General features: G+C 43.3%; 1 protein-coding gene across 7 annotated transcripts in view; it reads left to right on the forward strand.

Moving 5' to 3' along the window:
- The first annotated feature begins 1702 nt into the window (after positions 1-1702).
- Positions 1703-20837, forward strand: part of LOC135898669 (E3 ubiquitin-protein ligase Mdm2-like) — a 51915-nt gene continuing 32780 nt past the window's right edge. Inside the window, exons 1-4 of one of the 7 annotated variants that reach the window (XM_065427769.2) lie at positions 1703-1866; positions 8673-8706; positions 12616-12693; positions 16382-16515. In XM_065427769.2, the coding sequence (XP_065283841.1) occupies positions 8683-8706; positions 12616-12693; positions 16382-16515 (236 nt within the window). In that variant the 5' untranslated portion in view covers positions 1703-1866; positions 8673-8682. Of the gene's footprint in view, positions 1867-1927; positions 2561-2711; positions 3277-8672; positions 8707-12615; positions 12694-16381; positions 16516-20837 lie in introns of those variants that run through there. The other 6 variants (XM_065427779.1, XM_065427783.2, XM_065427789.2 and 3 more) reach the window with 6 other exon arrangements.

Below are 20837 nucleotides of genomic sequence, written 5' to 3' on the forward strand. Positions count from 1 at the left end.
CCCTAACCAGTCTTTCCATCTTCCCCTATTTGCCAAGACCATCAAAAGTTGTTAGTCACTTAGCACACGCTAAAGAGGATGAAGGCGAAAGCGTGCGCGCTCACGAGACATTCATTACATTGCTTGAAATTTTTACTCGAATGAGTTACTTCCTATTATTTGTTTTCTCCCACCAAAGGTAGTGGTTTCGACTCTCGACCGACCTTCACAATGCCAATTAGAATCCAACTTGGAGATATGGCCAGTTCGCCTATTTCTCCAAGTATACTTGGGTTCGAATGAATTGAATGCATGAACTCTGGGGTTTTACTTGCCGCAATACCACTATTTGATCACTTGATTACGAGGCACGCCCTAACGGGAAACTCCGGATTAATTTTGACCACCAGAGATCTTTAACCAATGCACGGTACACGGGCGTTTTTGCATTTCGTCCCCACCTAAATACGGCCGCCGCGGCCGGGATTTGATCCAGCGACCTCGTGCTTAGAAGCGCAACACCATGCAAGCCACCGCGGCGGGTAAGATGAGTTCGACTCCAACCAAAGGGCATGTGTTCGAGTGCCTTAAGTGCACCATAATTCACTTCGCCTTAATTAAACAAAAGCTATAGTGGGTTTGACTCTTGACTTTCACGATGTCATCCAACTTGGAGATATGGCCGGTTCGCCCATATCCTCAATTGGGTTCGCCCATATCCTCAATTGGGTTCGCCTCTCACCAAAGGTCGTAGGTTCGCCTCTTGACGTTCGCGATGGCAATTGAAATCCAACTTGGTTCGCCCATATCTCCAAGTGGGTTCGACTTCCTATGAACCTTGGCGCCATAACGCCGGACATTGGATTTTTTGTCCCATGAGCTGTCAAAACTAGGCTTTAATTCACCTCAATAAACCACTTCAATTTATTTCCACTCGATCTATGTGATCATTCAACGAAAATACGCTACGTTCCGGAATCTCGCAGAAGAGTGAGACTGCGAAAATCTTACTGACTAGCTTATTTATCGGTCGTTGACGAAATAATGATCAATCAATGCTGACACTGAAGCAGTTGAAGTACTATCGCGCTCAGCGTGAGCTACAGCGCGTGGCAAAGCGGTCGCGCGTAGTACAAAGCGCGATAGTACCGTTCAGAACCTGCCGAGGTGAATAAAGAACGACATTGAAATATCTGTACGCGTACGTTTTTGTAACTAAGTGAGCTACTGGCTCCAAAGTGGCCGTTCGTACAGCATGCACGCGCCCGACGCTCCTGAAAACAACAAAAAGAAAACAAATTATGCTGTGCACTCGATGTTTCAAACTTACGGATATATGCCACATATAAGCCATAATTACGCTCCTGTTTAAATAAAATCACCGGTTTAGGAACATCCACAGAGAACGTCTATAATGTCTATAACCCACTACTCGCACAATCGCCCTTGGCGGCCGCAACACTATTATGTTGAACACGGATGGATGGATGGATGTTATGAGCGTCCCCTTTGGAACGGGGCGGTGGCTTGCGCCACCAAGCTCTTTTCGCCCACACCCATTTCGCCAGCAGCGCCCTCGGCCCCTAATTAAACGTTGCTTCAGCGGGCACCTGTTGATGGATGCACTAGGCCGAATTATAGTACAGCCAACTTAAGCCTAAAAGTGCTGTCAACCGGTTGAATTCTGGCCTCTATTAAATATTATTGGGCTTTTTCAGCACGTAAACTATTTCTGACAAGTTAAAAGACTAATTAAAGTGCTTCATAGTTATTTCGACGACATTTCTCAAGTTGTTTGCTTTTTGCGACGTCACCTCTGGTGGCCGAGCCTTGCACTACTGGAACAAAAACAAAGCACCTCCCTGAATCCCTTCGGCATATTTGCTGGTAAGCGAAAAGTTGTTTTCCGATATTGCACGTTTTCAACGTTACCGACGCTGCACCCCTGCGTTGCCGCATACGGCGGCGATGCTACCGAAGCCTGCACAAATGCGTTTCGAGCTGTATGCAATTTTTCCCCCCGAGTTCTTCGACCGGTCGCGACAACCGACAGCTTGGCGCGTCTTGTCGGAATTTTCGTCGCATATTTCGCTTAAAACGCATGACAAACAGCACCGATCACGACAAACAGGCTCATATATGTTCGCAGCACGCAAACAGCATGAACACAACACCGTTTTTTGAGTTCCACGTTGTTGACGAGCCGGTCCTCCCAGCGTCGCGCGGGCTGATAAGCGATCGGGCGGGTGATGCTACGCCGCGTTCAAATATTTGAATTTAAACGCTTGAACGTTTGAAAAAAAGGCTTGTCCGACGGCGGCACAGACATGTCGGGCGCGCGCGAGGCTGAATCACACCGCCTGCTAGGTGCGACGGTAGAGGAAACAATGACGGAAGAAGTTGCAACGCCAGCGGTCAACCCTCGCGTGTGTGCGAGCGCGTCGTCGCCCGCCCCGACATGTTCGGGCAAGAGCACTGCGTAAGTAGCGCCGCGTCGTCTCGCACTGCCGGCTGGCGATCTCGTGGCACTTCGTCCGGAGCGCGCCGCCGGCACCCACGGTTAGAGCTCGTCGTCGCAAAAGTAAGCTTTTGGACTTGGAAAAACTTAGAAAACTCTGCAAAGATGGGTACAGGGCATTCGGGGCCTTTTTTGTGTGTTTTTGGTTATGGCTTGTGGCACGTGGTCTCGTAGACTGCGCGTCGCCGGGTTACCATGACGCCGCGCTTGTGTGTGGCAGATCAGTTTCAAACGCGGCTGTAGTTTTTACGCGATCGGCATAGCTTCAGTGACAGTATTTAAAAAAAAAATTCGCGTTTTTGGTTGTTGGGTTTCCCCCACTAACGCCGCTATGTGCGCGTCAATTACTACCGCCCTAATGGCTTTCTTGCGGGGGGCGGTTTGGTGTAAGTTCGTGACTGCACTTGCGGGCACGGTGTCTTGGCTTCCGCCCCTCGAAGCGAGTCGAATTGAAAATGCTATGTTAGGTCAACTACTCTTGAGTCGCTGCCGTAGGCCGTTTATTATATGTATTTTTTAATTTCCCTTGATTGCCCTCCATACCGTAGTTCCGCGGCACCGGGTTTACAAGTCATTCCCGCTGTTTTTCTGCATATCCCAAGGTTTTATGAAAAGCAGGCTGATTGCATTGACGTAGTTTTGTAACAGTACACGCAACAAATTTTTCACAAGCCGTGTGCTCAGTCATGTAAACTTTCCATTGTTTCTGTCGTGCGCCGTCAAGTTCATTGGCACATTATCCTCTGTGTAGTGTCACAGGATACAGTGACACTGTGTCGGTAAGTGATGCGAAAGAGTGCGTGGCTACTGTGCCCTCGAGTGATATCATACACAAATGCAAGTACATGACTAAGCATGTCTGTGAGTCAGTATTTAAGTGACTCAATGCTTGTGCCGAAATCTGACAGGAGCTAGGCAGTGCCCATTTGCTTTTATCATAAATACGTAAGGTAGCAAAGGAAATAATTGCTTTAAGCACTTTTGCACTGCCAAAGTATTCATCTCGTGTTTGAAATACGAAGACAAAAGCCTTAGCTTTCTTTGAAGTTAAACGGTCTTTCATACCAGAACCTCTTATTAACAGACACAGCCGAACTTTTCGCTAATGCCTAGCCATTTGTTTTTAGTGAATTCTTATTAGGATAAGTACATGCTCTGCAGTAAAGGGGTTAGTAGCCCTTAACCAGAATGTAGTCGTGCTAACAAATAGGAGCTCGGCTGTTGCATGTATGGGCATGCATTGCATTGGTGGAAGGGCTGTGCCAAATTGCTGCCTTCAAAGGAGGCAACATCATTGATGTCACTTCAATATGTTTTTTATCTATCCTTTTTTCAAGAAATTTATATTCCGTTGAACCTTTGTTCGTATAGTGGTCTGAACTTCTTTTTTTTTTTTTTCTAGCATTGCTGTCTGTTTGATAAGCTCGCTCGCAACTTTGACATAACAACAGGCAGCGGTTGCATTGCAACCGTGGTATTTTTCAGGAACAAGTTGAAAGCATTCATTAAATAAGGTACTTTCAGATGAAGTGTAAAAAAAAAAAAAGCTCAGTGGTGTCTACTTGAACCACTGAAGCATATACATCCCGATTCCTAGCTACGATGTAACATTAGGAAACTTGTAAAAAGAGAAAGGGGTTTGTGCCCCCAGGTACTTAGATGGGACAGAACCTTTCCTGTGTCATGTTCAGATTTTGAACTTATTTTTCAACGCTGTTACCAAACCATCCTGCCTAGCATTCCATTCTCATAAGGACTTTAAGTCAAAGTTGAACATGTTAAGGCACACGCTTAAAACTGTGCATATTTACTGTTCTTACATGGTGATCATTGCTTAATTCCTTAGGATTATTGCTATGTATAAATCAAATCCTGATGTCCTACAGACAGTGAAATACATAACATGAGTAACGCATGTATTTCTGCAAAACGTACATGTAGCGGTGCGGTTCTAGTCTTAGGAACATTGCTTTAAGTGATCTGTCACTCGTGGGATACTGTGAACTAAAGATAGACAGATCAGCTGACCGTGCTGAGGTAGTTCGAAGGTTCCTTGAAGTAAGCAAGATGTTCAGGCTTCCTGGTGCTCATCTAATGAAGTCATCAGGAAGCCTGCAAAGACGGAGCCTCTTCGTGAGAGCGCAAGCTTCCTGGCTTCTAAAAGCATCTAAACGGCAACAAGTTTAACGAGCTTCAGCCACTTTTGGGCACTGCTGCTTGTTCTTGTCTGTGGTTGTGGATAAGAATAAAAGAAAGTCTGCACATGGATGGTGTAATTTACTCTTAAAGGGAATGCATAATTAGTAAATAACCCATAGACAATTTGGATAAGAAAAAAGAAATGCTTAATGTGACACGATAAGTAAAGTAGACCTGTATTGGGTGATAAAATTGTTGAAGCTTTTTGGTGTCAGACCAGCGGGGATTAGTCCCAAAATGCTAATATAATTTGCTGTTCTATACAGTGAACTATACTGTGTGCGTTTATCTGCGGGTCTGTGCAACACGAATAGAGTCCCTCCCTTAAAAAAAAAAGTAAGATCTGCAGACTAGTGTAGGTGTACACTAGAAACCAATACAAAAGGGAACACCTGACTTGCATATAGAGCAGTAAATTTTTCTTGATTCTTTGTTCTGAAATCAAGAAAGCACAAATGGGCAGGTTACTAGGTAGGAGAGCTGCTTAGCAGGTATTATTCGTGAGTGAGGCCATAGATCACACAAGTATGCAGGTTAGGTGCTCCTTATTGTATTGATGCGTCCTGCAGGACCACTGTATGATGCACTTGTCGCTCATAGCTTCTTACTGCAACATTGTGCAGTTTTGGGCTTGCTGAAGCAAATCTTGCATGCGATAAAAAAAAAAAAAGCACATATGAACACGGAACTGGTCGTGCACTTGAGTGTTAATCTTTCAGTAATGTGCCCCTGTGGTCCACACGGAACCTCCGTGACGTTCGTGGTCTGGTTTGCGCCCTTTGAGAAATGGGCATCTTGTTACCTCTTTCCTACACTCAGGGGCACAAGTTGCACTAGGCCAAAAATTGCTGCTCCCGCTGTTGGAAACGATTGAGTGCATGGTGAGATTGTGAAGTGCATCCAGCGTTTGTGTTGCAGTAACTGTCGCTCGCCAAACCAACAACCATCACATTTCTTTTAAAGTAACTTGATGTGGGCAGCCTAAGCTCACATTGTTGAAGAGAATCGATCGCTGCTACCCGCTGTTGTGAGCTACCGCTCCGTAATATCAGCACGACCACTCTGTATTGGGGAACGGGAGGCGCATTCCCTGTCAGCCAGGCTTTTGTTTGTTGAGATCAAAGTACAGCCTGACCCCACGGGACCTAGTCTGTCTCCATGGGGCAAAGGTTCAAATACATTGGGAGGCTGGAATGAGGGAGTCTAAAACTTCAGAGATAAGTGGAGGCGCAAACTGCACAACGCCATATCCTAGAACTAAATAAACCAGTTTATATTCCTTACAGTTTGGCTCCACAGTTCTGTTGTTGCGTGGAAGGAAATTTTGTGCGCTCACATGTAATTGCTGAATGGCGTTGGATAATTTCTGCCGTGATGGCTACACTACAAAATCCTTCAAAGACATAATGATAGTGTTATCAGTTTTGGACGAGGCAGAAGAGGTGGCCAACACAACACCATAGTGGCTTGTGTGTGATGTCTTAGTGTGCCTGTGCAAATGCAGGTTATATGTGATAAAATGGCATACATGAATGGCAAATCAAGTCTTGTGGCACGATGGATTTTAATGAAGTGCAGCCCTGGATCTCAATATTCTGTCACTTTGAATACCTCAAGCACAACTTTCCGATATCAGTTCCTTTAATCAATGCTTCCAGAACAAATTATTTAGCATCTTTTAGTGGTTTTCCACAGTAGTAAGGCATTGTGAAGCATGTTACATTTGCAAAAGTGTTGCCAGGATTGGTGTTTCCAAGATCTTTGCAGAAGTCCTAGAAATGCTTTATAGGTGAATGTCGGATTCTATCAACTTTCTGCCAGGCTTCGGCTTACTCCCAGAGTGAGAGGGAAGGAGGTTTCCACAGCTGTCAGTTTTTACGTGTGGATAGTTTCACCAATGCGAGTGGTCGAACTAGGGATGCCGGGAAATTAGCACCATTGTTGGCACAGAAATATTTGCTGCATACACACATGCTGGATGTATGAATGCCTGAGTTTTGGTCATTAAAGGCTTTCTGGCCTCACTCGGTACCACTACCATGGGGACCAAGAGGTCAGTCCAAATGAGGTGCAGTTATTGTATCCTCTGGACGAGTTCATGAACCTGAAAAGACGTGGGAAGTGTTGGTGCGAAGGAAAAAAAAAAGAATGCATTCTTTTAAATTAACCCTGCAACGGTTTTCATAACGGGATGAGGTATTGAGCCAAGATGAGTCGAGTGCATGCTATCGTAAGGAGTCATCTGGGTGCAGCTTTAATAAAAAAAGCTATGTGTTGTCGTTCCAGAACTTGAACTTGGTACTTGAACTTTGCCTCGGAATTCTTTTCCCATTCTGATTAAACCGCCGCCTTCCAGTAAGATGACTAGACCTCTTAAACACAGATGACTGTGGTACTGTAATGATAGTAATGGAAAGGGGAGGCCTTGTGTCACTCTCACTCTAATGTTAGTTTGACTTGTGAAGTTTTGCATATTATTCTTGGTAAATGCCAACCTTGTGCTCCATACAGAGTACATGGCTGAATTCTGCCCTTACGAAAACTGTTGCAGGTTTCTTTTAAAGTGTTTATTAATGCCAAAAATTGTATTGGACGTAGCTGCCTAAAGCAGAAATAAACTGTTAAAACAACGTGGCCCGGTTTAATTATTCAAGTTCCTTTAAAGGAAAAAAGGAAAAGGCTTTTTTTTTTGTACGTATGGGAAAATTATGCACACAAGCAAAGCAAGCAAAGCAGTTTGGTGAAAATCGAAGAAGTTGGCATGTTTTCAGCAGGAATGCAAGTTTGCTCGCTTTGGTCATCTTGTTGGAGTTCTATCTCAACAATTTATTATGCTTCAATATGCAAAAACTGTCAATGGCTGAAATATACTTTTTTTTTTCGTTGGAATTTGCATTTAACAGAAACCTGTAGAGCTAAAAGATTTAAAAAGCTGCACAAATTGTTTTAATTTCTAGCTGATCTAGCTTGCCGAAGTAACTGAACTTGTTAACCAGTACAAGTTAGCCTTTTGATCATGTTCGCAGGCTTGCCTGTCATCATGCAGTGCAAGTACAAAGATAATCATTGGATTTTTGCAAAGTTTCATTCCTCTGAGTTGCATGCCAGGTAAAATTATGGCTCTGCTTGTTGATTTTTGGTCACCTGGGGTAGCTTGCACGAAGCATTTTGAGTCAAAATAAAGCTTAGTTGCACTCAAGACTCCTGCACCCTAAAGAAGCACTCAGCTGTGCTGGCCTACGAGATAGCACACACCGACACATCAGCTGGTGCAAGGCAGACTTAGATCAAAGTGCAGTGTTCTTGGATTGGTGTTTCTTTTCGCAGCATTAGTCCAGTCGTACAGGAAAAGGTCTAGAAAATTCACCCCACTTGAGTCCAATCAACGGTGTATGAAACAAATAAGTAAAAATATGCTATATATTGATATATAGTCTGCATTCACTTCGACTGCTTTGGACATTTGGAGGTTGAGGTTTGCCATGATTGCTTTTGGTAGTTTGTGCTTCTGATTTGGACCAAATTTAAACAATGTGAAGCTTTATTGCAGTTAGCCTTTTAATACAACTCATTCATTCTTCTCCCCACACCCACACACACCCCTCTTGGTTGTTGCCCACAACCTTCCTCACCAGCCAGGCTAACGCAGAAATGTTGACAAATCACACCATTACCCTAAGGCATTTCCAATGTCGCCAGCTCGGTGCTTGTTTAGAAGCTTGGCATGGCTGCCTTATGGCCAACTTTTAACTGCTGTTAAAATGCTCCGTGCAAGTTGTTCTCAGATAAACTTGTCGAAACAGAGAAAAAAAGAAAAGAAATAAAGACAAAAGGTGTAAAATTTTCGACGTTGGCATATCTTTTTTTTTGTTCCCACGATTTTCAACAATGGGTTCAAGTCTCTTCTTTCCTCCCCATGAATTTGGTCCATTACCACTCTTGTCTGTATGTGTGTGTGTGTTGTACACTCTTGCAGGTAGTAAAGCATGAGCCGTGTGTCAATTGAACAGGTAAGAAAAGGGAAGACGAGGAGGCTGGTTCCCCAATCGGCACTTGCCTTTCCCTTTTCCATACTTACTTGCTTTGCGACCGTCTTTGGTTGGCACCCCTTCCCCTCACGGTTTGCTTTTGACTGGCATTTGGGTCCACTTTTACATTTTGACTTATTGTTGCAGCACTTAAAATTGCACCTTGCTTGATGCTTCTGCTATCAGTTATCTCGTGGTGTGTATGATTGCAAACCGCCAACAAACTGTTTTGCAAACATGGGGTGCGATCTTAAAGTGGTTTGGAAAGTGAACCATTAGCTTGGCCTTGCGGGATTGGTCAGGATCGTTCTTTTGTCGGCGAACTGTTATAAGATCGCACCTATGGTTATTTACCTCTTTCACTACCTTTATTTATTTATTTGACCATGCAGGCGCGAGTAATTGACATTTGAAGAAGTATAATTTCTGGGGAAACTTGTTTGAAACAACGTGCTCACAATATTGTACCATAGGTTGCCAATAGTAGACAGTGGGTGACAAGGTGCTCCTTAATTGCTGTTCTGGTGTTCGTAGTTGGGGCACCATCCTGTAAGACCACATATCAAAAGAGAGGATTAATAAATTGTTGCTGGGAGTGGTAAACTGAAGGTGTAGAGATTTATTTTGGAGCCCTTGACGGCTGTCTGGTCACTACTATTGAAATATATGAGGAAAGACCTGGGGAAGCCGTCTTACTTAAGCACCTGACTGCATGGCTGTTTTGTACCGCTGGCAAGCTGTTCACAACACTACTACACTTAGTTTGGTAAACCAATTTACTTTTTTTTGTGTATGTGTCGGAGTATGCTATTTGCTATGGTGATTGAGGCATTTCTATGTGCACCAGTGGGACATACTGGGCACCTGCTGCACCACTGACCGACACTAAGGCACAGCAATCTGCACACACAGCCGAGGTTGTGCTCATTTTTGCATGGCAGTGTAATCGAGATGCTTAGGACAACTAGGTGTGAGCACCACATAGAGTTCCACCTGCTATCCTGTGTGCTGCGGCACCCAATCCTTGAATTTTAGCACCGCATACCACCATGTTACTGCCTAGGGAACAAACGATTAGTGTTACATATTTTGTTTCCTGCAGTCATTGTCAAAGTTTGGCGCTGCGCTTGCATCTTCCAAAGCACTGAAATGCGTGCAGTAAACTTGCCTATGCCACACATAACTTACACATGCGAATACCATTTTTTTCTTTCAGCAAACTATGCTTGATGTCTTACCCCACTTAGTACACATTTTTAGTTAAGCCGCGCGTATGCTTGCCGGCACGCACAAGCTCGCATCTGCGCTCCTGCAACACGTGCAGACGGGTGCGGGACGGCTCTTGCGCATCGAAGTGCGACGTGAGCTTGAATGTCTGCACAGACTGGCTATTCGGGCTGGCTTGCAGTGCCACTCGCTTAGAGCAGTGATGTTGTGCACGTAGCGCAATGTTTTGAATGTGCACGGCCGGACTGGAGATCGCACTCGTACGCTTGTTTGGCCACCCTGAATGGTGTCGAGCGGCTCTGTCGTGCACCAGCGCGACCGACGGGTAGTAGCCATGCCTAGATTGTGCATTTTGAAACGCCATGAACAGCTCAGTATGAAGCGAAGTCTGTCGAAGGTGCCCCGCCACCAATGCCAGGTGTGCACCCTGGCGTGCGTCTCTTGTAGATGCGAATTGCCGTTCTTTGACAGGCCTGGCAGGCACAGAGCACATACGTGAGCTTGCGTGTGTTGGCAAGCATACTTGCGGTTTGGGATTTTCTTGGTCTATTTACTTCCTTATTTATTTTTGCTAATTAAGCGAGCATTTTGTAAATAATGCCTTCAGCTAAACTTTTGCACACTCTTGCATGAAATGTGTAGTGTTGATTGCATGCTTGTCAGTAGCATCTTGTTTCATTGTTTGAGCTTTCATGTTAGCAGTATACCTGCAGTGCCCATTTGCTAGTAATTAATGTTAATACTAAAAGGGGTGTTTATTGGAGGTTCTGATACTAGCATGATTATTGTGCGTGCTTCTGTTAGCAAAGCTGCAAAAGAACAGCATTCTCAACATTGGCATGCGTGTTAAGATATGCATAAAAACGTACAACCACACTTGTCAAGTTGGTGGAGGGAAGTAGCATTTACGCGTTGCTTCAACATTTATGCACTTTCCTAATTTGCATGCTTCAGTGGTTGGTATTTAGTAGCAGCGTTTAGGGCATTGTGTCAGCACTCTCGCCACAGGGCACTATTTGGGACACTAAAAGTAAACTCTGATTCAGGCTGAGATGTTTTAGGTTTGTGGTCTGTGATCCTTCTAATTGTTTGAATGCCTCGGTTTCACAAAGAGCTGAGGTGAGTAAGAAAAGTGACAAAAAAGTTGATGATTTCGTTGCTTCACTTTAAATTAGGTGCTTGTTTTACAGTCATTAACCCTGTGTGTCAAGTGATCTGAAGCACAAAGCTAATGTCTAATGACTCGGTGCAAGAGCAGTTGTGCACCTGGCAATGTCACTGCGACGAAGATATTAGCAGCTGAGAGAGGGAACAAAAAGAAAGCATCCTTACTGAACTGGGCTGGTATTACGCAAGGGTTCCTTTTTCTCGATTGTATTCCTTTGTTGCCACCTATTCATGGCTGGCTGAACTCAGTAATAATGGATGAAGCGCCGCTTAGACCACTAACAAAGCACAACAAGGAATATCGTCAAAATATAATCGTTAGATTTTTTGGCCTCAGTTATTGCTCTTTGGCCCTACAGGCGAAAGTCAATGTACTCCATTTCATACTTGGCAGGCAATGCTGGAGATGTGTACGCATGTAGTGCAGCCATGGAAGTTTCACTTCACGCGTTTCGCAGTTCAATTATTAATCGGCGTCGCTTTCTACAGAGCTACCACGCTGCACATCACAATTGAACTTGTGGTATATGAGGCTATGTCGAATTGCGCTTTATTTTTGTACCTTCATGCTTCCCGTATCCAATGTACAAGGTTATGGCCACAAGCGCTAGTAGTGCACGGTGGCCGCAGGTCACGTAGATGTGTCACTGTGTTTGCTTGGTGGCAAATAGATTAAAGCGTGCAATGCCTTCCACGTAACAATTCTCATGTTTTGTGGCATAAAAGTGCAGAACTTAAGCCTACATCGAATTATAGGACACATACCTGTGTGTGTTCCTTTCCTGTATGACCCACTATTTCTTGGTTGCAAATGTGAACGTCTCTTTAGCTTAGCCTTCATAGCTTTGCCTGTTAAGCATGGAAGGAAGTACAGTGTTCTCAAGGCAGTGTGAAACGGCCTGCCACAGTTTCACATGCTCACACATGGCCATGACCGCAGCCCCGAAGCAGGAGGTCAAAAGCAGGATAGAGAGCGTTCGCCCTATATGTTTCAAGCTGTCAAATCATGGAAGCTGTGAGAAGAGGGCATGCAAAGAGTAGCTACAAAATTGTGAGGCTGACATGCCTGTGGAAGGAAATAGAGACCATAGGCCAAATTCTGCCAGCAGGCTTTCCCATACACCAGGCCTCGCCCTAAGCATGATGGTCACATTTTTTCTAGTAGAACTGCTAAAGGTCAGAAATGCGTTTTGAAAGTTTAGACAGTGCGGGCAACATAGGGCGGCAGCATTGATGTTGCCAGCTTGTATATTGACACCTTCCTTAACGATGGTAGCCCTACAGGCACACTCGCACGTTTTGCATATCGTCTGTTGCAATCTTCTAGCGTTTTTGTAACGTCCTACCTCAGCCTGAATTCTATGTTTGTCTTTTAGTGTCCCTTAAAGCTTTTAGCTCGGCAACATCGCATGTCAACTGTGTTAGTACATATTTGTGTGTGTTTGTGTGTGTCTTGTGCCCGTCTGACCCTGTGAATTCGCTCCACTGTGTGAATAGCTCTTCATACCAAAGGATGGACTCATGGAGTGCCTTAAAACAGTGGGGGCTAAGCCGGGGCCCTTTACTTTCCCACAGGTGAGCTTTTGAGTTCCATCGTTCGCTTTCTTTTTGTTGTTGAAATTACACATTCAAAATAGGCATTTTGTTAGGAATGCCCTAGTTGTTGTGGCAGGATCCCAACTGATGGCATGTGAATTGTTCGATTGCATTTCCATGAGCACATGTAGAAACAGCAGGCAAGATGGCCATGCTGTTTCAAGTTGGATTTCCACCCGGAGGAGCTGCACTTACTAAGGGGGGTGCAGTGCGAAGCTGCTTAGTAGCAACCTTAGGTGCAAGGCAAATAACCCCCCTGTAGCCTAACTAGTTTGTTAATACAACTAGTCTGCAACTAGTCTGTATATACAAATAAACCAACAAGGGTTAAAAAAATAAGCGCACTATCTAATTTGATCAAAGTCTCTGGCCTTCTTAAGCTCATCACAAAGTCGCAAACTCTTGCTATCACTCTTTCTTTTTTCTTTTTTGAGCAACAGGTTTGTGATTTTGTACACGTAAAAGTAAGGTGCTTCGATTTGCGTCTGTGAACGTCTGCCAGCATTAAAGGAAAGATAACGTGCGAGTGAGAATTCACTCTTATTTTGACAAAGGCTGTTGAAACGTTGCATCCTGTGTAGCCAAATTTGCTTAAATCTAACATGCCTTCAATTGTAACAAGCACGTCGTTTTTCAGACTTTGAGAATTCATAACTGTAGTGCTCTTAATAGTTCACGTACCATGTTAAGAGATAATGATGATTTGTGCTCACTTCGGAAAAGGAAAATTATTACTTAAGAGCCAGTGTGGACCGGCCATTACTTGTTGTGGCTGTTGCGTGACCGTCCGGGTTGAATTAGATTAGACTACAGAAATTTTCAGTCACAGTCACACTAGCTTGTCACTATGCAATTTTACCTTTGTGCTTCATTTTGATGTGCGTGTCATTTTCTAGTGCGTTTTCCCAGAAAAATGTGCATGTTAGAATCAAGTGAATAATGGTACCATGCACGCATGTGGACCCCTGTTTTTCAGCCTGCTCTTCAACGAATCCAGTGCTTACAACCTCAAAAGCACATGTGGGTACACCACAACATGGGCACACACATAAGCTCACTTGTCATTGAGGTCTTGTTAGCTGCAGGTATTGGCAGTATTTGCCTGCCTCTTGTGGCACTTTGATTCTTAAAGTAATACTAACTGGCCCTGATGTGAGTTCTTATGCAGGGAAATGCTAACACAGAGTGTGAATGTCGCTGCATGCATTTTGAGCTTACAAAATGTGGGTCCACTCCGCAAACTGTAGTGCAGCTTTTGCAGCAAGACAAAAACAGGTGCATGTTGTTTTCGAGACGGTTTGCAAAGCCAGTTACACTGCCTGTCAGAGCAAGCTCGGTTAGCCAGAAGAGATGATAAAACAAAGGACCGGTGGCAGACACTATCATGGCGTCATTGTATGAGCTGCTGCTGCGATGTCATGAATTTTGACAGCGTGTGTTCGAGGTCTAGTCGTAATTATTCGATATCGTCAAAAGAGGACTTCACTGTATTCTAAAGGAGCAAAAGATTCAGCCCGGCGAGGTTTGGGAACTAGTTCGTGCACCAGGAATGGCCCAGATGCAGCAAGGTGTACTTTGTGAAGTTTGACGTTACACTGACGACAGACCAGCACTAAAGTTCCTGCTCATATTTCAAGAAAAGAAAGGCTGGCTCTCACTTTTTCCAGTAATAATATTTTATTTTGTACCATGTAAGTTTTTAAAGGATACTTTAACATTTTCAAGAATACTGTAAAAATATGTTAGAGAGTTTTAGCTTGTTTGCAAACTTCTTACTGTTTGCAGTTTACTGGGTTACCACAGCCATGGACGGCAGCAGCAAAGCTAGTAGTGACGCCTTGTGATGCTTTGTCCCGCTACAATTTATTTGGAAAATATTTGTCTTGCGCGAGTTTTTTTTTTTTTTTTTAAGGAAAATCATGAAAGGGCAGCACATTAATGATTATGTTGTTACCAATGCCTTACACCACAGTTAAGTAGAGTACGGTAGCTCACTGCAATGTTAGCTTTGTAGGCTTTCTTGTTAAGCTTTCCACCTCAAGAAGTTGCTACGAGCGTTGTTACGGCCGCACATCCCCATGGTAACCCGGTAAACTGCAAATGGTAAAGAGTATGCAGGCATGCTAGAACTCTCTATTGTTGCTGTTGAATTACAAAAGATCAAGCTGAAAGATGTTAGCCAACAAGATTTTGTAATTGTAATGATGTCAGTGTTACATGCTGTGTTTTGAGGCTTTGTAAATGAGAAAAGGTGAGAAAATGGTTGACAGGTGGCAACATTATATGGAAATTCTTGCACCATCACTCCATGAGTGCGTCTGCTTAAGCGCAGTGAATAGTCAACTGAGAATCACGTTGCATTGCAATATAAGCGAAGGCTTATCACCAGCGTTGTCGGCTTCTCTTTTCGTTGTCTGCTTGACGCCAACTTCAGCGCAGACAATTCGCTTGGCGTGTTTTAATAACTTTTCCTCTGCGAAAATGACCAACATGCATGAAAATACTGTCACTGGTGTCCTTGTTTGGCCGTTAAATTCAATACTGTAAATGTAAACATATATGCATAGAGTTTTGCAATACTGTACTAACACTAGTTTAAACTTAATTTGTGTTTCTATTTGAGGTACTTGTAAATTGTGTAAGACACACATATACAGAGGAAATGAGGACTTGCTCGAAGGTTTGTATTGACTTGTGCATAAATACTAAATAGCTGTTAGACTTGCATGAAGCAATGATTTGCATTCATAATCATGGTTATATTTGATTACTGAAATTGCCTGAAAGCTTTGGAAAGCACCAACAGCACAGTTTCAACAGTTACTACTTGATACTTTGAAAGCATAGTTTACTGCAGTTGTCATATGACTGGCTAAGTTTGGTTTGCTCTTTTGCAACATCTTGTGACAGAGTTTCTATAGTGTCATTACGAAGAATTTTTTGGTAGGACATTGAAAGCTTGTAATGCGCTAGATTATGTTATGGTGCTATTTTGCTGATAGGTGGGAGTAACTAAAGGGTGTGCCATGGTGCTACGAGCAAGATGTGGTACATTTCAGATGCAGTTCTTTCATTGTTGTCCATAAAAAAAGTGCGGACGTTGAAAATGTGGAGTACCTTTGGGTTCTAGAAGAACATCGAGAATCTTGGAACACCGCTTAAAAAACTCCCTGAATGTATACCTTTCTTGAATTCTTTGATAAGTGGCGGGGAAGGGGATTCTATCATGAAAACGAGCACACTTGATGCTATGCTTGATTTGAAAATATTTGACACTGTTGCCGATGTAGTGCCTATTGATTGTATAGTTTTATAAATGGTTACAACCATATATTTTTCGCCACACTCATTATAATTTGTGGATGCCTAGCTTCTAAACAAGTGGCAAAGCTAAAAATGGCATGGCTCTTTTAGCCAAAGCAAACATCTCCCGGTAAGCAGCCATAAAGAGTTTGGGCGAGAGAATCGCGGCTGAAGAAACAAGGAATTTTTTTTTTTGCTTAAGTTTACAGCCTGCGTCACAGCCTTACAGATTTACCACTCCATCAAATTCCTTTGATGAGCCTCTTAATCTCGGTCCGTATAAGCTCGGGAAAAAAAAGAACGCCTGCTTGATGTATTTCTTCTTCACATTTTGTGATTCAAAATGTGTGTACCTCCCATGCAGATAATAGACCTTGTGAGAACGTATGTCATGGAACGGCGGCTTGCGGATGCCAAGTTGCCAACCATGATCGTCTGTGGCCACGACCCACTGGGCAAGGTGTTTGGTGTGGAACGTTTTCTAGTCAACGAAGTCATGTAAGTGGGCCTCTCCTGTGGCGGGGTGGGCCTGTCGCCGTGTCTATCTTGTAACTGTGGCGCTGCCGTGCCCGACCCACCAGCATTGCCGCGACGGTTGGCCTTGAAGCGCGACAGAAAAATGGAATTGGTTTGCACGAGAATATACGCAGTGCCGATGGAGAGTGGGCCGCTTTGTTTCTTAGCCCCGTTATGCCAGTGTGAGTCAGGGTGTACTCATTATAGAAATATGTTGCTTAGGCAGTTCATAGCTATACTTAGTTTATAGTACAGTGAATTGAACACGTCATCTCCCGGTGAAAACTACTTTTTTTTTTTTGGCAAGCCTTAGGGAGCCTTTCAAGCACTAATCATAGTTCTCGATGTCTGATTGTAGTATTTGCCCCAATGCTAATGCGGTCTTCTCTCTCTCTCTTTTCTCAGCGAAAATTGGGCGAAAATTTCCTGTGCGGTGCAATCGGTTATAAAACGGCATTTGTATGCTTTACCTCGTATCACAGTTGTATTGCGGTGAAGCTGGCTTTGAAGACAACCGTGCGGCAAAGCTGATTTTAAAGAAACTGGCTGCCTTTGGGCAGCACATATTAGGCCCTTAGTCACTTTCTTTGGTAAAAAATTGGGTATGTAGGTTCCTACTTTGCTTAGGACCTTTAATGTTATTTCTATGACAGATTTCTACTTTGGATTCATAAGAAGTGGATGCACATTTGATTTGGGAATGTGTAGAATCAGGCAAATCATCAGTGTGAATGAATCATCAGTGTGTTATAGCATTTTCCCTGCATCTTATTCAATTCTACCTGCCGGATAATTCGATGAATTTCATCAGTCCTGTGGGGATAGAATTAGCGGAAGTCAACTGTATCTTTCTTTGCGAACAACTATGAGAGTCACAAAAGGCCTCTCTAGTTTTGGTAGCTTTGCCTGCTATATTTGAGATTGGAATATTTTTTTTTTTAATTTATATTCCTTTACCACAGGCACTGTTTCTTCTTCTTCTTCTTTTGTTATGGGAATGAAGATCAGTATATTCGGAATTAAGCATGCAAAGAGAGTTGGGCTGTACTTGACTGCAGGAATTAACATTTTGCTTGGTGACCGTGAGCACGCATGTATTCAAGTAAAAATGCTACCATTACAAAACAGTTTGGTGTCTCTATTTTGCCCATGTCAAAGGAAAAAAGCCAGGGAAGAAGAATGTTAATGACCTCACTGTATAATTATGCATTAGGGATCCCTGATTAGCTCACTGTCTTAATGCTGAAGACAGGCCCTTTGAATTCATCTGCGTTTCCCTGTAATTATGACCAATCATTCGTCGCAATGCTGTTGGGTTGGATCGACAAGGTTTTGGGATATCTGCATGCATTGCTTTTATTTTGGTTGTTGCTGTGTTCTCTCCTGACCTGTTAAAGTTCTGCCGTGTGTTGGGAGGCTGTCTTGTCAACATGCACGCACACAAACGAAAAGCCTTTCTAGAGCATGCTTTAACTACCCCCCCGTAATTGCGCCTACTGTTAATTGCACCTACAACTTGCTCCAATTTGCAAAAGCCTATCAAATTTACAGGAAACAGTTTCACACCATGTGTAATATGTATTCTATAGTAATGTCGGCATCCTAACTGCTGTGTTCCAAGACTGAGCAGTGTCTAGCTTCAAGAAGCTTGTCTGCACAAGGAATTTCAGGCCTCATGTCAGTGCTACGATAATTTCTTATGGCGTAACAGCTGCGTAAATTGTAATTCTGCAATTTCGCGTAATTCAATGAATGCACATTGAGGTGTTTAGGCAGCAGCATGTTACCTGCAGTATTTTAATGTGATGGGCTCCACAAGGTGCCATGGATCACAGTAATGGACCACAGACCATGCTACACTTACTCTTTTAGGAGGACTTCTGTTGTTGCCATGATTTATTTTGTATCTGTATTCGCACACTTGCAGTAATTTCACACAGGTGCTGCAGGAAAATGAATAAGCAAGTTAATGAAAGAATTAACTGAAACTTGGACAGCGTGGTAGGAAGACTTACTAATGCGGAACAACCATTAGAACTAAACATGATAGAATGTCGTCGTTGTCGACCATAAAGGAATTGGGACGCATTGATGCAAAGATGACTTTTTTGTTTCACAGAGGCGACATCACTCTGATTGCAGTAGAAGAAAGCGTTTATTGATTGACCAGAAACTATAATTGTTCAGCTCTCTGGATAATTTTTGTCTTTATGTGTAACTTGTAAAAGATGGAGCCTGCAGAGCATCCTATCAGAGAATGTGCAGGTCCGGTGGGTACAGCACGCAACAACCAAAAGTGGGCCACTTAAGTTATCTTGAGATAAATGCAACTTGTTCTTGTGCCTTCGTTTGCCACGTCTTCACTCGTCACACACACACGTACGCACAAAAATTATTGTGCTTTTATAATAGCAACATTGAAAAAAAAAAGCCTTCGAAAGTCATGCAGAATCGTATAGAACCAACCAGCCTAATCTTTGGTCTTACTAAGTGAGTCCTCTAAGTTTAAATGACAGAGCTTGTCATGCCCCCTCCCCTCTTTTCTTTTTTTTGCTTACTGCAAGTTTATCATGGCATGCTGCTTTTTGCAGATAGCGTATTACTGTTGTCAAGGAAAAGAGCCTGAGTGATAAATTTGAAATGAACGGCTTGCTAATACAGTCAACACTCTGGAACATCAAACGTAGAGTTGCGATATGGTTTCGTGTTTTAATGTGGTTGTGGCTGATAAAGAAGCCATAGCAGTGGCTTACAGCTCTGGTAATACTATTAAAAGCAGATTGCTGATAATAAAAGTACATTTTGCATACTTGGTGAATCCCGTTTACGTTAACTCGCACCCAAAGAAGAAATGTGAGAAAGTTTATAAATGCACTAGTAGTAAGCATCCTAATCAATATAATAAATGACCAACAATTGTGTCATGTTAAATGATTCATGCTGTTTATACATAAATTTTCTCGTGTACTGATAACTTGTAGAAATACCTCACTATTTGTGTAATGTTTCTTTGTTAGCTTATGCTGGCACTGCAAGCCTCGATGAAACTGTCTGCAGTTGCGTTAACTTATTCGTCGTCTGGTTCATGATGCAATTGTTACGTTAAACCCTGACTAGTCAAGACGTGGCAAATGAAGTGAGCTTTGACGCGCACTGCTTGAGCGATTTGTTTTCAGTACTGCAACAGGTTTGTATCGCTCTCAGTGCTTTCCCACTTCTCGCTCTTGTTGGTGTTTCGTATGTTGCCCAAGTCACGTCAGCTTTCCTGATGCCACGACATGAAATACTATTGACAGCGTAACATTAACAGCTAAACATTTGTGCTTGCATAAAACTACTTTAATCTTCGAGTGGGACATGAAATTCAAGGTTTGTTTTGCTTACACCGCAAAGCATTTACTTTTGAACTACGGCGGGATCACGGTGTGCTTGATGGACTTTTCTGGTGACGGCCTTTTTAGAATGCTGACGTGACGACGGCATGTTGTGACGAGGCCTGCAACAGGATGGGTGCCAGACTGGTAACGGCAGTTAAAAAGCATGCTTAACTGTTATGGAGCTGTGTCTATTATAAACGGTACCGTGTGTGGACACAGGTGGTTAGTCCTGCATTCATTGGTGCCATTTCTTACAGAGCCGTTGAAGCGACGAGTCAGCAGTAGGACTGACAATATGTTTGTATAACATATATAAAAGCTGTTTGAAATCACATGACCGCAATAGACTTGCCACAGTTGCTGCATTGTTCCTGAAGCAGGCAGTATTTACCAATCTGGCACCTTTCGTGTTGCCTGTACACGTCTTGAGACTTGAAAAAGAAAAGAAAGAACGGAAAAAAGAATATCCGGTACTGCCTTTTGTTTGAAATGAACTTTTTGCAATCCACTCGTCGTATTTTTTTTCCCCTGTGCTTTTTTCCTCAGGGACGACGGGGAAAATGACGTTTTGAAAAATAATTCAGCAGACGACCCTGCTCTGCTACCTGTCGTCTGCATCTTCTTCAGTGCAAACATCACCTACTGTGCTGCCTTAGATGTTAATTTCTGTCAAATTATTTTTTTTCTCCTTGTTGGGAAAAAAAGAAAGAGAAGAACTGCCTATTGAATTTGGCTCCTTGAAAATTGTGGTTTTGAATAAGTGAGGGAAGGCGAAGGAAGACGTCATACGTGTTGACAACATGTCTTCTTCAGTGGATTGAAGCCGTCGTCTGCTGTGTTGCACCATCTACAACGCCGACTGACGGCATTTAAGCGGGGACACATCATTTTGGAAGGATGATGGTGGGACGACGGGAGTTTGTGAAC

Source organism: Dermacentor albipictus, chromosome 10 (assembly GCF_038994185.2).
Source record: "Dermacentor albipictus isolate Rhodes 1998 colony chromosome 10, USDA_Dalb.pri_finalv2, whole genome shotgun sequence".
Lineage (NCBI taxonomy): Eukaryota > Metazoa > Arthropoda > Arachnida > Ixodida > Ixodidae > Dermacentor > Dermacentor albipictus.